This window comes from Typopeltis vanoorti, chromosome 8 (assembly GCF_054136105.1).
Source record: "Typopeltis vanoorti isolate ZY-2024b chromosome 8, IOZ_Tvanoo_1.0, whole genome shotgun sequence".
In the NCBI taxonomy this organism is placed as follows: domain Eukaryota; kingdom Metazoa; phylum Arthropoda; class Arachnida; order Uropygi; family Thelyphonidae; genus Typopeltis; species Typopeltis vanoorti.
The window spans coordinates 115829375-115850549 of record NC_143556.1 but is presented as its reverse complement, the minus strand read 5'-3'; the positions used below and the strand labels follow the sequence as shown (position 1 = coordinate 115850549).

At 37.4% G+C, this 21175-nt stretch overlaps 1 protein-coding gene across 1 annotated transcript in view; it reads right to left on the bottom strand.

Moving 5' to 3' along the window:
• Positions 1 to 21175, bottom strand: part of LOC150104300 (uncharacterized) — a 346794-nt gene that overhangs the window by 156612 nt on the left and 169007 nt on the right. The window contains exon 8 of the mRNA XM_090396282.1: positions 4444 to 4540. Within this exon, the coding sequence (XP_090252408.1) occupies positions 4444 to 4540 (97 nt within the window). The remainder of the gene's footprint in view (positions 1 to 4443; positions 4541 to 21175) is intronic.

The following is a 21175-nucleotide window of genomic DNA, read 5'->3' as shown; positions in this document are numbered from 1 at the left end:
AACACCTCCAGGGAGTCTAAAGACTCATTGAGGGAGGGTAACTACTCTACAACTCTCTGTCTCCAACAACTGCAACTACCTTCATCATCTATCCCAACGCTTTCTACTGCCGACCACCAATATTAGTATTTTCAGAGACAATCACAAACATCCATGCCCGTGGCAGGATTCGAACCCGCAGCCTTTTGGCTGGAGAGTGGATACGCTAACCACTCGGCCAACGAGGCCGACAATATAAGCAAAAGTATCACTTACTTTAAAATTGGAGCATAATATCTGAACTAGCAGAAAATATATGCATATCAATTTAAATCACAATAGTTAATTTCATTTTGCAATGACCAATTTATACAGGGAAATGAAGAAGGCGAAAGTGCAAAGAACAGTAGATTACGATATATAAAAAAAAAAATTTAGTGATCTGATTAAAGAATTTTATGTTATTCTCTATAAAGCAGTCGCCCAAGCATGTCCTTCAGAAAATCTGTGAAGTATTCTTCGAAATATGATTTTGTGTAAGATATGAAATGCGATTTTGATAATTATCATGAATTAATTGCTTTGAGCACAAAGAAAATGTTTTGTCTAGTAAGCCATTAAAAAAAATTAGCTCAAAAAAATTATAAATCTGTGAAGTATTCTTCAAAATATGATTTTGTGTAAGATATGAAATGTGATTTTGATAATTATCATGAATTAATTGCTTTGAGCACAAAGAAAATGTTTTGTCAAGTAAGCCATTAAAAAAAATTAGCTCAAAAAAATTAAAAATGAAATTGGTTCTCCAAGAAACTATGCAAGGATCTTTTGTCCAGGCATTAAAATTGTACTGTACAATAAAAAGAGAAAATAAAAATAAGGCTTTCATAATTCTCATCCGTTAGGATTTCAACTTAGTTTCACCTTAAACAACAACAATATTCAGCAAAACACTTAAAAAGTAATTCTTTTTTAGTCTCATAGAATAATCACAAACTTCAATTTTATCAAACACTTAGCTGGCATCATCAATATCTATCAGAGGATTAAAATAGTTCTTAAAAGGCTCAGGCTTGCATTCACATATACATTGTGAGATAACACATTCAAACATGAACTAATTCTTCAATGAAGTTTCTCACATTAGTTTCACAAGGAAAATATTTTATAACATCATTCATTCAAGCTTGACTAGCTGGCTCCAGCAACACGAAATTTGACCAAGTTCTCCAGACACAAGCAACACTATTACTCGTTAGTAATAGAATAGTTATTCTTACCGGTATGATCATCATAGCTTGCACATTATGGAAAACTCTTACAACACTTCTAGGCACTCTATAATCTTCCACTATAGGCAACATAAAACTTAAAGTATCCCTGAGTTCAATAACTTATTTGTTAAGACTGGAAAATGTGATTTCTTGCTCGTAATAACTTATCTTACGATAAATCTCGATCATATTATTATCCTTTCACTCAGGTAAATTCCGTTACAAGGTAACAGGAAACTATAAATAAATATGAGTTCGAAGTAAGATTCATTAAAATCGAAACAAGTTTCAAAATCTTTTATGTCATACGATCCCAGGTTAGATCACATCTCACGACCTTCCCACACTCTCTCCAATTTCCTTCTGGTTCCTTCTTCCTATATCTCATAAATCCTCTCTCTCTTTCCCGCCCAAACTTGTTTTTCTCCACTCTTTCAGTTTACAACAAAATTCCCAAGTGATCGTTGTACAATTCCCAATGCTAAGGCACGCGCTATCTCAAAATAACTTGGTTTTCTGACAGTAGCCAATCAAATCACATTAGCAGAATCCCTTAGAAATACTTTCACTTTCAGCAACAACAAATAAAATGCATATATTACAGTTTGCTTAGGATACATTTACAAGTTAATATAAAGAATTTATATAAGATAAATAACTAAAAAAAATTTACAATTATTATTTCAATGAACAAAAAACAGTAAGTGTTTAAATTACAATTTACTTAGGAGCAAACTTAGCTCAGGAAATGCATTTATGTTAAATAATGAATGTAGTATTAATAATCATAAAATTCTTCATTCACAATTTAACATAACTACCTCTCCATCCTCCTTCCTGAATAACCTTCTAATAAGGATATCTTCCCCTATCAAGGTCTCACCTATGCATATAATTTTTGGCCCTATGGCATTAACCAATGTTGACGAACATGTTACCTTTAATCCTGATACTTCTAACATTAGTGAAGATGTTTGACTGATAGCTGACCCCATTCCCCCCCACCCAGCAAAGCCAAAGAGCACTCAAGCCTCTTAAACACTTGACTGATTCAAATAAGCAGTGTGAATTAATTCAATAATTTCCTTTTTACACTTTTGTTACCTTTTTTCCTGACAAAACTAGTCCTTGCATTCCTGGGATCTTATACCATATCATTCTCTCTCTCACATGCACTTTTATATTTACATTAAAAATTTCATCACTCACATTAACATGCACACCAAGCTCCTGAGTATCTCTTCCCCATCAGATTCAGTTTCCCTGCCTATTTACAGGGTGTTCGGGATAAATTTGACAGTTTCGTAAGGAAAAAGAAAATCTTCTTTGTATCTATTAAATTTAATGAATTGACAAAAAAACATTACAGGCAGAGTTAATTACAATACTATCAACAAGATTTACTCAAAATAACCACCATTAGCATCGATCACAGCTTCAATTCTGCTTCGGAACCTCGAACAAGCTGATGCTACAGTCTCCCTGGGAAGGGCCGCAAAAACTGTTTTAATTTTATCCATTAACTGGGCTTTTGTATTACTGGAAGTGCGATTGGTGTCTTTTTCAACTGCGCCCCATACAAAATAATCCATGGGGTTAAGGTCTGGGGAGTTTGGAGGCCAAACATTTGGACTGGTGAAGTCGTCGAAATTTTCAGACAACCATTTTTGACTTTTCCCAGAGGTGTGGCAAGGGGCCGAATCCTGCTGCCATACATACGGCCTACCATTGGCTACCTTTGTTATCCAGGGCTTGACTACAGTTAGCAACTCCACGAACAAAGCCCGAATTCCAATGCCAGGGTTCTTCAACACCTGTTCCTGCAGATTTGCGAGGAATTCTGCTGTACCAACGCAATCAGATCGTCTGCTAGGGATCTTTCTTCTTGCTACATCCTCGTAGTCACCATTGCAAGTCTCTAGTTCATGCTTGATTGTTTTTACTGTATTCAGGGAGCATTGGGCAGCAGTCGTAATATCCTTATTTTGATGGCGGGCACGAATCATCATGATACAAGTTATTCTCTTCCATGATTCAGGTGGGTTCCAGCTATCCATCCTTTCTGACATCTTGTATATGAATGAAGAAGGGTCCAAACTTTTAAATGAAGAGAAGTGTGTGTTAATACATGTAACTTATGGAAAAATATAATTAATTATAAATATGTCAAATTTATCCCGAACACCCTGTATATTCATTCTTTTACTGAACAATTACTTCAACTATATAACACTAAATCCCTTTTAAACGTAATTCAACTTATAAGAAAAAATCCTTTAGACCAGTCGTTGCAACCTTTTTTAATATGAAGGGCGCAATATTGCAGGCGCCATGACCCTCGCAGGCGCTGTATTGCCAACTCCTCCTGATTTTAATAATTAAACTTAAAATTACAATTGGCATGAATGGTTTTGAAATGTCTTTTTTATATTACATTTTTTAGAAATAGCCACACTATTATTGCATAATAAACAAATACATTTGCCATTATGATTGATAAAGCAAGGTGCTCGCATTTGATCTATCAGATCAGATGCAAGCACCCGAGTAAATAGTTTGTATAAGTCATAAGTATAAGTCATGAGTTGTTGACGTCATCTAGTTATCAATCCGACCGCTCTCACTACCCTCCTATATTTGGCACGAAACTCTTATAGTTTCTATATTCGGCTATGAAATAATGTTGGATTTAATATTCACTTAATTTGTACCATCATGTATATATTTGCAATGTTTTTCTTTATGTTCTCTTGCATTTTAGCACATACTAGTAATGAATGTATCTCTCAGATATACTGTGATCTATGCTGCAAAATTACCACTGCTAGCTCCAAAGCAGTTTATAATAATTTCTCTGAGGCCACACTAAAAATTCCCTGCAGGCGCCATGGCACCCGCGAGCACTGCTTTGCGACCTCTGCTTTAGACCATTAGTATTGACTGTGTTATCAAAATAAATATCCTATAAACCATTGAGATATACAACAGGAATGATGGTGATTAAATGAAAGTTTAGTATTTTCCATATATTAAAGAAACTTTCATATATCAATTTCTTATTTATCTTCAGTATATCATATTTTGGAAATCAAATATAGCTTTAATAATCTTATTTAATCAAGTAAGAATTTTACAGGAGCAATTTTTTTTTTTAAATCCATTATTAGCATAGCTGTGGTTTACAACTTACGCTGCTGTAGGAATACCATCTTGAACTGGTGAAATTACCCGAGCAGCCTGTTTAGCATGAATGTCACAATACATTTTTTCATTAATGTTGTAGTAACCTAAAAACAAAAATTTCATTACAAAAATATATATGTTGGTCCTAATGTGTTCTTTAGCATATACAATAAAAAAAGTCAAAATACAAACTTTTATTTTTTAAGGTGCTAATATTAAATTATTTATCACCACCGAATATACAGATCTGAACTGAATATGTTGATATATACTTAGCTACTATGTTAGTAAAGCAGTACACTCATAATTATTAAACTCATAATACATGTATCACTTACTAATACAAATTGATTATTGATATTCATAACTTATTTTAATCTTAATGGTATTACAACACCAATCAAAATAACTTATAAAAGAATGTGTACTAGGCTGATTTTTGCTGGATTTCAAACCAGCATCGTCATTAAAAAATGGCATGTTACAGTTTACACATAACAAGTAAGTAAAATATATCAAACAAATGGACAAAAGATCTGAAGTCCTAATTTTGCACCCTCTAATGTATAAAAGAAGTACTACAGTACAATAGGAATGGATCTTAAGATGAAAGTCGCCCAAATTTTTGGAAGATTAATCTAGCCATACTTGTGAAGGTTAGGAAAATGCTTCATAGCCACTGTTGATTCAAAAAAATGGTCTTTCTGACTTGTAAGGACTTCTGTATAGCTCAGTTTTTTTTTTTTTTTCATCTAATCCTCTGTGAAATGGTGTTCAAAGCATGGTCTGCTAGTCCTGACTTACATAATAATGGTAGCAAATGTAGTTCTTATGTTTTTCTGGGTGGATGTTAACAGATCTTCCTGTCTGACCATAACAACCTATGTCACAGTCACAGGGAACTTCATACATTCCAGGATATGCTAGCACAGCGCTTCCCAAACTGTGGGCCATGGCCCCCTTTGGGGGATAAGTTTTATCGAGGGGGACATGAAATAATGAAAACAAATTTTAAATGTTTTAAGACTAAGTAGATTTTTTTTCCATCTTAAAAGAAAGATATTTAATTTATTATTTATTATTTATTTTTTTATATTTTAATGGAAAAAATCACACATTGGTGTTGGTTCACAAATTTTTCTTCCTGCGTATTTTGGTGCTTAATGAATATTAGTAAACATATGCTTATTCGTATAATTGATATATAAGAATCACAAAAAAGCTTACAAGCGCAAAATCTTGAATATAAATTGTATTGAATATAAATACAATAAATATTATAATAATACATGTCTGTATTACGATTTTTTTTTCGATCGGGGCCGTGAAATATTTTAATTTTTCCAAAGGGGGACTTTACATTCGTAAGTTTGGGAAGCACTGTGCTAGAAGATGGAGTTTGCCCTTAGGAGAGTGAATTAAAGTTGTTAATTTGACATGCTTAAATGTGGTGTGAAGGGTATAATACTAGATAGAACAGGAATAGTGGGGAAGAGAGAAGTGGGGGATTATAAATAAAATTAATTAAATATTTTAAATTAAAGATACAAAGATATTATATTCTTGTTTAATCATTTATATAAGTGTAAGGAAACAAAGTTTGCACATGAGTTATCTTCACAACTAGGCTACTTGTATACAGGATAATGACTTCACATTAACTGCCTTAGTATCCCATAAAGCAGTGCTTCCCAAACTTCTGGATATCAGGACCCCTTTGCAAAAATTAAAACATTTCACGACCCCCCTTGAAAAAAAAATCGAAATAGAGATATATATTATTATAATAGTTATTGTATTTATATTCAATACAAAACATGCACAGCGAATATTGCAAAAATCAAATGCATATATTACATTTTTTGCCTCTTACCGTTTGGTTCTGAAGATGATGCGGGCTATTCTGGTAAAATATGAAATACTGTCCCTTTTTTTTTGAGTCTGTTTCTGCTTCTTCTGATTGTTCACAGGGATTTTTTTTTTTTTTTATTAGCCACTTATCCATCTCAGGGTTAAAGTTTTTAGCATAGAATAGATCATATAATATCACCACTTACTGATACTGGCACACCACAGATTGATAACATGAAATTAGTGAATATTACCTGAATAAGGGAATCCCCGAACCAGGAACATTTTTCTCTTTTGTGATTTTTCTCCCTTTACAGTAATTAAGCCTAACGCAAAACAGACAGCAAAGGCAGGTTATTAAAACATGCATATGATTGGTGCGGTATTAACAAAAGATCACGCAACCGAAAGATAAAAGCATAGCTGACAATTGACGAAATGCTAACTCTCTTCAACCGAATTCCATATGTGAAACTGCCATAACATTCATTATGATTGATGAAAACAAGATACTGTACAGGGGACAGCATAGCTTGGTGAAGGGTAGATCATGCTTCAGTAACTTGCTCAAATTTTATAACAAGGTGACGGCTGAACTGGATAAGGGAAATGGGTATACAGTGATACTGCTGGACCTGGCAAAGGCGTTTGACAGGATACCACATGAATACTAATCCGTAAACTACAACATATGGGAATGGATATAGGGTTGGTTGATGGAGAGATATCAAAGAGTAGTTTATTCAGGAGTAGAGTCCAAAAGACGGCCTGTGACTAGTGGTGTGCTGCAGGGTTCTGTTCTTGGACCACTGCTGTTTAATCTGTTCATTAACGATATAGGGAAGGATCTAAGTGGAACAATTCATTTGTTCGCTGATGATGCAAAGTTGGGTAGGGCAATAGTGAATGCAGAAGATGTCAAAGTCTTGCAGGATGACTTAGATAGATTGGAGTTCTGGGCTAAGGAGAATGGATGTCAATTTAATGTGACAAAATGTAAGGTTATGCATTTTGGGGTGAAAAGATTAGCAGCAGTATACACATTGGTGGAACTGTACTCCAAGAGATTGATGAGGCCAGGGACTTGGGAGTGTTGGTGGATAGGGAGATGAAGTTTAGGGGGCACACTGCAAAAGTAGCTAAATCAGCTCATCAACTCACTTGGTTGTTGAAAAATACCTTGACGAGCAGAGACAAGCAAGTTATTGTACCTCTGTACCGAGCCCTGATAAGACCTCATCTCGACTACTGTGCCCAGATTTGGTCACCTCGGTTCCTTCTTGATGGGGAGGAGGTGGAGAGGATCCAGAGGCGAGTAACTAAGATGATAACAGGTCTATGGAATGAACCATATGAGAACAGGTTGAAGATTTGTGGGTTGCAGAAACTAGTTGATAGGTGGAGGAGGGGAGATATGATTGAGACATTCAAATTGCTAAAGGGATTCTATAGGATTAATTCAGAGGATATTTTTGAGATCAGGACTGGTGGTGGGAGAACTAGGGGACACCTATGGAAGCTGGACAAGAGTGTGGTTAGAAGGGGTGTTAGAGCTGGGTTCTTTACTTTTAGAGTGGTAAATGAGTGGAATAAGCTGCCAGAGTCTGTTGTGGGTGCTATGACGGTGAACAAGTTCAAGACAAGGTATGATAGATACTGTGAGAATGTAATCGCATAGTTGTGTGGACATGATGTTTAGGACCTCCCTCGATGAGTCTAAGGACTCCTGGAGTCGCCTGAAATAATAATAATAATAATAATAATAATAATATATATATACTACTTCGTTTTAACACTTTTACGAATTTTAACACGTTCGGTTGAATTTTATTGCTGCCTTGGGAAATCGAACTCACACACATCTAATAAATAATAATAGTTTTTAGTTAGATACTGTGTTTGCCCATGCAACATATGGTTTTGTTTCAGTCTATACAGCATAGTTTCTGTATGAGGGGACATGTGATTCATTAATTAGTGAGTTTTTATCCCAGTTGTCTCTAATTGCACTATTTGTTGAGAAATATATTACACAGACTCCTCATACCTTATTCACCGGCATAATAAAAGTACTTGTTTTTATTGCCTCTGCAGTATAGTGGCTGTTAGGGAGGGCGTGTTGTTTACCACTGCAAGCGAGTTACTGTCTCTCCACATGAACTTGTTTAAGCTTCTTTCCATGTGTGAAGTATATGCGAAACTTTTATTGGTAACAGAAAACTAGCTTTGATGACAGTGATAATATAAAACGAGTTTTGATATGTATATAAAGTCAATATCAACAGTCCCTAATTACGAACGCATGATGAAAGGGACAGGAAGATTTGGAGCTTCCCTGGAGAGCATTCAAAGTAAATACAATTAACCACTGCTTTGAAATGAAACATATGAATAAGCAATATTTACTAATATTCATTTAGCGCCGAAATATGCAGGAAGCAAAGTTTGTGAACTAACACCGATGTGTGAATTTTTCCATTAAAATATAAAAAATAACAAAAAAGAAATAATAAATAATAAAAGTTAAATACGTTTCTTTTAAAATAAAAAAAATCTACTTAGTCTTAAAACATTTTAAATTTGTTTTCATTATTTCACGGCCCCCCTCAACAAAACCTATGGCCCCCAAGGGGGCTGCAGCCCACAGTTTGGGAAGCGCTGCCATAAAGCACACATCCTTTTAGGTGTGCATAATGCTATGCATTATGGAAGGATCACAATCAAGCCTAATTTCAACTTTTATTGAAATCTCATCAAGGAGCCAGACCCAAACGATTTACCAAGGTTAAAATAATGCAAAAGTCATATGTTTCCCATATACAAGTAGTAAAAACATACCAAACTTTATTATTAAAATACTCTGGATTAGAGATAGTTGAAAGTTTTTTTCACTTAGCTATAAATTAAATTAGGGATGCCAAGAAATTATATTCTTGTTTTGCACATGAAGTATCTTCATGAATAGGCTATGATATGTGCTTTGCTTTATGGGATACTAAGGCAAGTAATATTGTGGTCATTAGCCTGTATATACAAGTAGCTTAGTCATGAAGATACTTTACATACAAACTTTGTTTTCTCACACTTGGATAAAAGATTATGAAATAAGAATATGAACAAGAATTAAGATTATAAAACAAGAATAAGAACATGTGTTCGTATTCTTGTTTTATATTCACTCATTCAAGATTCATTCAATTCAATATTTCATATTCATTCAAGAATATGAACAAGAACATGAGTAATGCAGGGAGACTCAATGATCTGTGGTGAGCAAGATAAGATGCCAGAAGAGTGTTTGCCTGGAGGAACAATAGAAAGTGTGGTTATGGCAATTAAACAGGATGAAAGGGTAGATGAGATGATTGTGATGGTGGGCACGAATGACTTGAGAGGCAGTGTAAATCGGGTGGCAAGAGATCTGAGATTCATTTTTGAGGTTGCATAGAAGAAAACTCTGAGAGGGAAGATAGTGTGTTGCCCAGGTATGATAACGGCAAGCTGAGTAGAAGAGCATTAAGAATGAATAGCATGATAGCCAGAATGTCTCAAAAGAGTGGCTTGGAATACGTGGATGCTTGGAGGGCACTTGAGATTAGAAAGGAACTATATGCAAGAGACCATTTGCATTTAAATGAGGAAGGATGTAGTCATCTGGAGAGATTGTTGTTCTCTGAACGAGTTGGATTGTGTCAATGCAGGAAACTAGAAGTACCGGGGTGGATGGTAGCAGGAGTGGCCTCTTGTGGGAATAGGTACTTGGGAGAAGGGGAAATACATCAGGTAATGCTGAGTCCACAGGAATCAGGAGAGAATAAGGATAGGTATAGAAACAGTGACATTTTTATGCTTTATACCCATTTCTATAAATTGTACCCCTTGTTTTTAAAATTGCTGTTTTTAAATACTGACACTTTTGTTCAGTGCCTACTTTACTTGTTTTTACACCGTTACTGATTATTTTTCATTTACCCATGAATGGCCCCAGCACATACCACCAGTTGTGAACCGATGCTTTATACTAATGCCAGGAGTATCTGGAATAAAGGAGATGAATTGGTGCCACTGATAGCATCAGCCTCTCCAAAGATTATTGGGATCCCTGAGACGTGGTTGACAGAAGATGATATAATAATAAGAATGGAAGTAGCAGGGTACAGCATTTTTCGAAATGATAGGAAGGGAAAAATGCTGTACCCTGCATTTTTCCCTTCAGGCAGTTGAGCTTGGCAAGTGCAAGAAGAATGATTGTCATTGGAGATTTTAACTATGGCAGTATAATTTGGGAGGAGGAAAATGCACGCAGTAATAAGAGAATGGAATTCCTAGAATTCTGAGGGACAAATGTCTTAGGCAACATGTAATAGAAGGAACACGAGGTTCGAGAATTTTGGATTTGGTCATAGCATTAATAGAGCTAATTTTAACTGAGATAGCATCTCTTCCTAAAGTGGGAGAGAGAGAGAGAGACCATGTGGTTTTGACTTGGAAGATGAATAGACATGCAGGAGTATCAAAGAGAAGGGAATATATGTGGAATTATAAGGAGGGTGGTTATAATAGCCTTAGATATCAACTTGGGTCAGTTCCATGGAGGGAGGAATTGGAAGGGTGAGATATCATTAGTGCTTGTAAAATCATGAAAGAATATTTGTTAGCAGCAATGGTAAGTTGTATACCACGAGCGAACAAGAGGACACAATTTTGAGTAAAGTGGATGACAAACAATATTAAACAAGAATTGCATGCGAAAAAGAGGCTATGGAAGAGATATAAGGAGACACGTGAAGAGAAGATGCATGAAGAGTATAATACACAGTCCAGAAGAGTGACTAGTATGGTAAGAAAGACAAAACTAGAATGTGAGGATATTGGCCCTAAGATCCAAAGAAAATCCTAGGGAATTTTTTAGATATGTGGCCAGTAGGAGGAGAAATGACTGTGGAAGAATGATATTGTGGGATAAAAATGGGAATGGAGTGACTGATGCAGAGGACATAGTGAAATTGTTCAATGAACACTTTATTGGAGTATTTCATCCTGGAGGAGTCAGTTTTAATGCTAAAGGGATTGGGCAGGTTTGAAGTTTAAAGGTACAGGAGGAGAGTGTGTTTCAAATACTGGGTACTCTGGATGTCAGTAAAGCTGTGGGACTGGATGGTATTTCACCACGAGTTTTGAGAGAATGTGCTAGGGAACTGACAGTGCCTTTGACCTGGCTTTTCAATGAAAGTCTGGCTGTGGGAAAGGTGCCCATGGAATGAAAGGAAGGTAAGATAGTGCCATTGTATAAGGGTGGTAGCAGACTGGAAGTGTCAAATTATAGACCAGTTTGTGTTCCATCAGTAGTCATTAAGATCTTGGAGAAGTTAGTGCGGGACCATATATAGCGTTGGGCAGATGAGGGTAATTTATCTGTGAGAGTCAACATGGATTTGTTAAGGGGCACTCTTGCTTTTGATGCCTTTTATAATAAAGTGACAAGAGCAGTTGGTGAGGGAAAGGCATATACTGCCATTATTTTGGATTTTGCAAAGGCATTTGACACGGTGCCACATGACAGTAGAAGAAAGGGAATGAGAGAGTTATGTGAATGATAGAAGAGGAGAGAATGGAAACAGAAGGAGAGAGGGAATGAGAAGAATGCAATGGAGCATGGGAACCAGGGATAGAATGATGTCAGGAAAGCAGGTAAGTACAGGAACACAGAGATAAAGTGTTAGAAGAGAGAGAGTGAGGATGAATCTGAGCAGTCGAGGAACAGGGTGGTAAGAGGTGTAATGTATGGGGTCTCAATGATCCATGGTGTTCAAGATAGGATACATAAGGAGTGTTTGCCTGGAGGAATGATAGAAAGTGTGGTTATGGCAATTAAGAGGGGTAAAAGGGTGGATGAGATGATTGTGATGGTAGGAACAAATGACTTGAGAGGTAATGTAAATTGGGCAGTGAGAAGATATGAGATTCTTGCTTGAGGCTGTATGAAAGAAGACGCAGAGAGGAAAGATAGTGTGCATGTTGCCTAGGTATGATAGTGACGAGCTGAGCAGAAGAGCAGTAATATTGAATAACATAGTAGCTAGAATGTGTCAGAAGAGAGGATTGGAATATGTGGATGCTTGGAGGGTGTTTGAGCACAGAAAGGAATTGTATGCAAGAGACTGCATGCATTTGGATGAGGAAGGACGTAGGCATCTGGAAAGATTGCTGTTCTGAACGAGTCGGTGTGTCAATGTAGAGAAACTAGAATGCCCAGGGTAGATGGTAGCAGGGGTAGCCTCTTATGGGAATGGGTACTTGGGGAAGAGAGACAACATCAGGTAAAGCTGAGCCCAGTGGAGTCTAGAGGGGACAATGCTGGCTATAGAAACAGTGGCATTTTTATGCTTTATACTAATGCCAGGAGTATCCGGAATAAAGGAGAGGAATTATGTGGCGCTGATAGTATCAGCCTGACCAAAGATTATTGGGATCACTGAGACGCGATTGACAGAAAAGGATATAATAACAGGAATAGAAGAAGCAGGGTACAGCACTTTTCGGCAGGATAGGAAGGGAAGCATGGTGGTAGAAGTAGAGTACATTTTATAAGTGACGACTTATGTCCTCTAAGAGTGGAGGCTTTGGAAGGCAGTGACACTAATGATTTTGAAAGTATATGGTATGAGGGTAGAGGAAAGCAAGACAGGATATTTAGTGGGGTATTGCTACAAACCAAGGAGCACAGAGGGTGGGTACCAGGAGACGTTTAGACAGTTGAGCTTGGCAAGTGCAAGAAGAATGATTGTTTTGGGAGATTTTAACTATAGTAATATAAATTGGAGAGAGGAAGATGTATATAGCAATAAGGGAATGGAATTTCTAGAATTCTTGGGGTGGAAGAATTGAGGGACAAATGTCTTAGGCAACATGTAACAGAGGGAAGAAGCGGTTCAAGAGTTTTGGATTTGGTTATAGCATCCGAAGAGCTGATAATTGAGATGACATCTCTCCCACCAGTTGGAGAGAGTGACCGTGTGGTTTTGACTTGGAAGATGAATAGACATGCAGGAACATCAAAGAGACTGGAACATACGTGGAATTATAAGGCAGGTGATTATAACAGTCTTAGATGTCAACTTGGGGAAGTTTCATGGAGGGTGGAATTGGAAGGCCAGGATATCATTAGTACTTGGAAAATTGTGAAGGAATATTTGTTAGCAGCAATAGTAAGCTGTACTTCACAAGTGAAGAAGAGGACACAATTTGGAGTAAAGTGGATGACAAACAATATTGAAGGAACTGCATGTGAAAAAGAGGCTATGGAAGAGATATAAGGAGACAGCTGAAGAGCAGATGCATGAAGAATATAAGACTCAGGCCAGGAGAGTGACTAGTATGGTAAGGAAGGTGAAACTGGAATATGAGAAAAGATTGGCCCTAAGATCCAATGAAAATCCTAGGGAATTTTTTAGCTATTTGGCCAGTAGTAGGAGAAATGATTGTGGAAGATTGCCATTGTGGGATAAAATGGAAATAGAGTGACTGATGCAGAGGACATAGTGTAATTGTTCAATGAACACTTTATTGGGGTATTTCATCCTGGAGGAGTAAATTTTAATACTAGAGGGACAGGGCAGGTTTGAGGTTTAGACATGCAGGAGGAGAGTGTTCCAAATACTGAGTATTCTGGATGTCAGTAAAGCTGTAGGACTGGATGGTATTTCACCATGAGTTCTGAGAGAATATGCTAAAGAACTGACAGCTCCTTTGACCTGGCTTTTCAATAAAAGTCTGGCTATTGGAAATGTGCCCAAGGAATGGAAGGAAGATAAGATAGTGGCTTGCATAAGGAAGGAAGCAGACTGGAAGTGTCTAATTATAGGCCAGTTTGTGTGTCATCAGTAGTTGTTAAGATCTTGGAGAAATTAGTGAGGGACCATATACAGCATTGGGCAGATGAGGGTAATGTTATCTGTGAGTGTCAAACATGGATTTGTGAAGGGGTGCTCTTGTTTTAGTAATATGCTAGCCGTTTATAATAAAGTTACAATAGCAGTAGATGAGGGAAAGGCATATACTGCCATTTTCTTGGACTTAGCAAAGGCAGTTGACAGGGTGCCACATCATAGCTGATAAGTTGCAGCACATGGGGTTGGGTGTCAGGTTTGGTCAACTGGATTCAGGATTGGCTGTCTGATAGGTATCAGAGAGTTGTGTATGGTGGGGCAGTTTCAAGGAGGCAGAGGGTTACAAATGGGGTCCTACAGGGCTCATACTGGGACCTATATTGTTTAACCTATATATCAATGACACTGTCAGTGGATTGCAGGGGATATTCAGTTGTTTGAAGATGATGTGAAGCTGGGAAGGGTTATTAGTAATAGTGCAGATGTGGTAGCTCTGCAAGAGGATTTGAATAAGCTAGACAGATGGGCAAATGAATGGGGATTGTCGGTAATAGTGTAATATAGTAATAGTGCAAATGAATAAGGTCTTGAGGTTTTGGAGACATCGATGGGACGCTGCATACTCTATTGGAGGAGCTATACTGGAGGAAGTAGGGGAGACAAGATCGAGGGGTTGATGATTGATAGAAATTTAAAATATAGGGGACACAGAGAATTTCTGCAATAATGAGAAGGACTCTGACCTACAGATAAAAAGATAAAAGAGTTATCATTCCGTTGTATAAAACCCTGATCAGACCACACTTAAACTATCGTTCTCAGATTTGAAGGGGATAAATTAACTGTGGAAAGGGTACAAAGGTGCATAACAAAGATATTTTGAGGAGTGTGAGAGGAGGTGGTTACAGGGTTGACACTGGGGAGTTCTTTCACTTGGTTGGACAGCAGGAAGAGTCATGACAAGGGGCCATTCCTGGAAGTTACGAAAGGAAACTGTGAGGAAGAGGGTGAGGAGTGGTTTCTTTGCATGGAAGGTTGTTGAACCATGGAATGCATTGCCTGACAGAGTGGTATGATAGACTTTGTGTTTCCTAGGAAGGACCTCCCGCGATGAGTCTTTTGACTCCATGGAGGCCTGAATAATAATAATAATAATAAGCTGATATTTAAGTTGTAGGACATGGGTTTAGATGTCAGATTAGTCAACTGGATTCAGGATTGGATGTCTGATAGGTATCAGAGAGAGAGTTGTGTATGGTGGGGCAATATCAAGGAGGGAGAAGGTTACAAATCGGGTCCCACAGGGCTCAGTACTGGAACCTGTATTGTTTTCCTTTTATATGCTATTGTCAGTGGATTGCAAGGTGATATTCAGTTGTTTGCAGATGATGATGTGAAGCTGGGAAGGGTTATTAGTAATATTGCAGATGTGGCAGCGCCCTGCAAGACGATTTGAATAAACTGTCTAGACAAATGGACAAGAGAATGTAATTATCAGTTTAATGCAGCTAAAGGTAAAGTCTTGAAGTTTGCAATACATCGATGGCAGGCTGCATACTCTTTCGGAAGAATTGTGCTGGAGGAAACAGGGGAGACGAGAGATATGGGGGGGTGATGATTGATAGAAACCTGAAGTTCAGGGAACATGTTCAGGGAAGATATCCCTGAGGATTGCTGCAATACTGAGAAGAATGCTGAACTGCAGAGCTAAAAGAGTTGTCATTCTATTGTATAAAGCCCCGATCATACCACACTTGGACTATTTTTCTCAAATTTGTTAAATTTGAGAAAAATAGTCCAAGTGTGGTCTGATCCAGCCCAACAATATGGAATTGAGAATTCCATATTGCTGGGCTGGATGATGCAGATGTTTATGTAGATATCTTAAAGGTATGTGTGTTTTGGCTTTCTATAAATGGAAAAAAATCTTTAATCATATGAAAGGCAAGTAACCAATGTGTCAAAAAATAAAAGGCAAATATTTATTTGATTCTTTTTCTAATGTAAAGGAAATTTTAGGGTTCTGGCTGTTTTTTGTGTAGGAAGTGTTTTCAAACCGAGTTCTAGAAAAGAGGGAAGAGTAAGAAGTTTGACGTCAGAGAGTTGGACAAAATAAAATGGTGGAATGGAGACAAAGGTTAATGTGACATAAGTAATAAAATAACAACAGTGAAAGATGAGAATAACAAGATGGTAATAAAAAACAGTCACTTATATGGAATCTGGAGAAATTCCCAGAGAGTTTTATGGCAGAGAAGTGAAAGAAGAGAGAATTGAATGAAGAGAAAGCAGTATACAAAAGGAGTGAAAGAGAGAGCATAGAGAAAGTTTATTATTATGTGACTTATTAATCCTCCAACTACATAACACTACTACTACTACCATGAACACAACACTACTTACTACCAATAGTATACTGAGTTGTAAATTGTGTAGGTTCTCTTGGCCAATTTTGCCTGTATGCAGAATGAAAAACCTGAGTTTCCAGGAGAAAAATCCTTGCTAGCTCTGTGTGAAATTGGCTAACTCACCTTCACAGTCAATAAAGCCCACATAAAGCTTTATCTCATCATGGCACAAATCAAACCAGTATCTTTTCCAACTGAAGGATGCAATGTACCATCATTCTTCCAATTGTTTTACAGAAGCTTTCTGTATGGAGGCTTCATAAAAGAACTGTTTAGGGGGGGGGGATAACAAAATCATCTTTGCTTTGGGCAAAGATTAAAAAAGAGATGACCATTTGCAGGGCACAAATGATCTGGCAGGTAACAAATGTGGTGAGATGTGAAAGAGTTGCTTGCAAAAAAGGTGAAGGAATCAAGACTGAGTCTGCTGTAATGATATAATACAGATGAATTGAGAAGGGACATGGATTGCAAGTAAGTCTATGCAGAGGTCGAGGGAAGAGGGAATGCAGGCAGGTGTGTGTATACAAGAATTTTAAGCCAACTGAGTAGTGGGAGAATTAGCAAATGATAATGCAGTTCAGGTTCTAAACATCATTGGTATATTCAACAAAAGATGTGCATTTAGGGGTATGCCAGAAGTATGTAGATAAAAGGAGGATGTTTTGGGCAATAATTACTTAAGGTTATAAGACATTAGTGAGACTTTTTTGACAAAGGATGATATTATTGTATGGGCACCTCTGCAGAATCTAAAGATTTGTCATGGGAGACCCAAACTATCCACACAATATTTATCATACCTCTCCTTGAACCTATTAACAAAGTTCTCCCAACTGCTTCTGGCAACCCATTATATTCATTCACAACTCTCCAAGCAATTTTCCTGCATCTATCCTATAAAATCCTTTATGCAACTTAGATGTTTCTATCATATCCCCTCTTTTTCTCCTATCAACCAACTTCTGCAATCCACACACCTTCAATCTATCCTCATAGGGAACAATTCACAGGCCACTTGACTCTGAATCATCTCCACTTTTACTTCCTCATTCCCAAGAAACCCAGGGGAAAACACATAAGCACATATCACGGCCTTATAAAGAGGAATAACTTCCTTATTTCTACTTATTAATGTGTTTTCAATATAATGTGTTTCCAAATAATCTTATAGGCTACCTAAGCAACTTTAGCAATATTATTATTATTATTATTATTATTATTTGACACCTCCAGGGAGTCCAAAGACTCATCGAGGGAGGGCACCTGCTCTACAACTCTGTCTCCACCACTCAATCCACTGCAACTACACCAACGCCATCTACCGCCGACCACCACCACTAGTTTTTTTTTTCCACAATCATTCATGCCCACAGCGGGATATGTCCTCTAAACTTTAACACTCTGTCTACCACCGCTAAATCTCTAGCCTCATCTATTTCCTGGAGTACAGTGCCATCAAAGTTTGCATAACACAGTTAAAAAACTATCCATTTTAAAACTTCTACTGAAAATCAAACTTTAAATAATATAAATATATTGGAGAGCTTTGACATCACCTCACTGTTCACCAATATTCCCTTGAATGACAGCTTAACATTCTTAAAAAACATTTTTCCTTCTCATATCTTTGATCTCTTTTCCTGTATCAATTCTGGATATTTTACTTGAAAGGAAAAGATTTACAAACAGAGGAAACTGCTATGGGTTCTCCCCTCTCACCCCAACTAGCTGATATCTACATTGAAAATTCTGAAAAACAAGCCATAGGCTCAGCCCCCCCCTCCTCTCCTCAAACCTTCTATCTGGCTAATATATGTAGATGTATTCTCTATTTGACCTAATGGACCAGACACATCAGACTTTTTTCTCTGTCACCTCACTAGTCTACATCCAAGAATCTAGTTCATGGTGGAAAAAGAAACAAACAATAGTCTGTTAAAAATACCAAGCAATTTTAAACCTGGTTTTACTCCATTTCCCAAGTAAGCAAACAGACAAACAAGTCAAGTTTGAGCCTGCAAGTGATGCAAGTCTAGCTGATCCTACAGGTAGTGCAAGACCAAGGCAACTCGTGGTAAAGGTGGCATAAGCTCCGATCACTAATCTTAATATTTACCCTTAATGCCAAAACACATCTCCAAGAAGGGGATGCATGATGTTTTGTATTAAAGGCAAGAGGCCACTACCCAGACCGGTTTCGACCTTTTTTGAGGTCTCATCAGTGGGAGCTAGGCTAGGAATACCAAGATTTAGTAATACAGAGCTTATAAGTATTTTATAAGTATTTTACCAGAGCAAGTTGCCATAAGGTGTTTTAACCTTATTAAATAAAAATCTCTGGAGGAGATATAAATGTAGAAAGTATTTTACCTTGGGTATAATAAATGTTAAAAGGTTAAATATTAAGATTAGTGATCGGAGCTTATGCCACCTTTACCACGATATTTTTAACATTTATTATACCCAAGGTAAAATACTTTCTACATAAAACAATAGTCTACCCTTCCTAGACACCTTAGTTACACATCTTCCTAATGGTAACCTGTCCTTCACTGCATACAGAAAACCCACTCACACAGACACATTCACAACCCCCCCCCCTCTCAACAATATGGCATCATTAAAACTAACCAATACAGCTTACAATCTTTGTTCCAGTGGAACCTCTCTTTCAACAAAGCTCAATCATATACACAACACATTCCTCTCCAATGGCTACTTACAGAATAATAAAAAAAAAAAAGAATCAATTTTCCTCAATCCACAACCATCTCTTTCAGAAGGATTTTAGGAATGTCATCACGATCCCTTACTTCCAGGGTACATCCGAAAAAATAGTTGGGCCCTTAAAAAAATAGAACTTCTGCACAGATTCTGCACATTGACAGATGGGTAAATCAGCCACCATACACATAGATGAGCACAAAAAATACATCTGCAATCATGATTATGGTCAATCAGGTCTTGTGGACTATGCATTGGATACCACTCACAGGTTCTTCTGGGGGATAAAAAAAAATAAATTTAAAAAAAAAAAAAAAAAAAAACCATACTCCATCACAAGAAATGTAAAAAGAAAGACTGTTCTGCTGGGAATCTGCAGCTGCCCTCAGAAATCAACCGAATTTAAATAAATATAGATACAAGAAACTTCCCAAAATGGGAAACATTAATCCTCAGAGATCCCAATTTACAACCTAGGTTTCCTAAAAATGCCCATAGAGGATGCCCCACCTAAATAGGAATCTAGTGTCATATCCATGCATTTTATTTAGTATTGGTTGCCTTTATGCGTCTTTTACAAGTGTTACTTTATTCTCCCTGATTTCAGTGACTGAGACAAATATTGGAAGAATTAAAACAGTTTTTAATCCTTCCAGTGATGTACATACTCCATTCAACCAACTCAATGTCCTCCCGGCACTGAAGCCTCCAAACATGGATCTTAGAACCTCCCTTTGCAAAGGAATTATACTGCCTCTTTTCACTCCATGGCACTCTGCCATAGCTGACTTAAAGAGCCTAATCAGAGGCAATGCCATTTTCCTTGCACATTCTTGTAAAATGCAAGTTGATATCCTACCTACACTGAGATTCTGCAATATGCTTGCTGGTCACATGAGCTTGCGGGAAGGAGCAACATGTGGCCATCCTTGGAAGTTACGAAAGGAAGCTGTGAACAAGAGGGTGAGGAGTGGTTTCTTTGCGTGGAGGATGGTTGAACCATGGAATACATTGCTTGATGAAGTGGTGAGAGCAAGAATGGTCAATGAGTTCAAGGAGTGGTATGATAGACTTTGTTTCCTAGGAAGGACCTCCCACGATGAGTCTCTTGACTCCATGGAGGCCTGAATAATAATATCCAAAGTACCTCCAATTCATCCACCTCTGTTCCCACATCAGTCTCCATCACATATGACACAGCGCTAACATCACTTGGATGATATACCCTTGCAAAGTAGTCACTCAGTAACTCAATTAGTTTATCAGTTACTGTTGGCCTGCTCTGCTAGTTTCTTCTTGTAATCTGATTTTGCCTTCCTTACCATACTGGTCACATTTCTTGCTTAACCCCAGTACTGTTCATGAGCTTGCTGGTCACTTCCTCCTTACCCTCCAACACAACTCTTTATTTTTTTTTCCCAGCTCATGCTGAATGATATTACTCCACTTAACTCCTACCTGATTAAGCCTCCTCACCTTGGATAAACAATTTAGTATTGCTTCTTTCAGATACCCCTTATCTTTTTCTCATACACTACTAACATCCTTCCCTTGCAGATTTTTATGCCATGGCACAGCCTCAAGCTTCCTCTTAAGCTTGTCATAATCACTTGCCTTTGACGGTATGATGAAAAAAAAAAAACAGTACTGAACTTCCAACCAAGCCATTTGAGTCTTCCTTCTGGAAAAGGTATACAAAAGAATAGAAAGAGGACAAGACAAGTCCATGACATAAAGGAGCTGCAGGACAAAAGCTGCAAATTATAAGCAAATCAGCATCTCAGGAGTATTGGTTAAGGTATCAGAGAAGAAGGTAAAAGAATTAAAAATAGTGGACAGGAATATGATACTTGACAGGAGACAA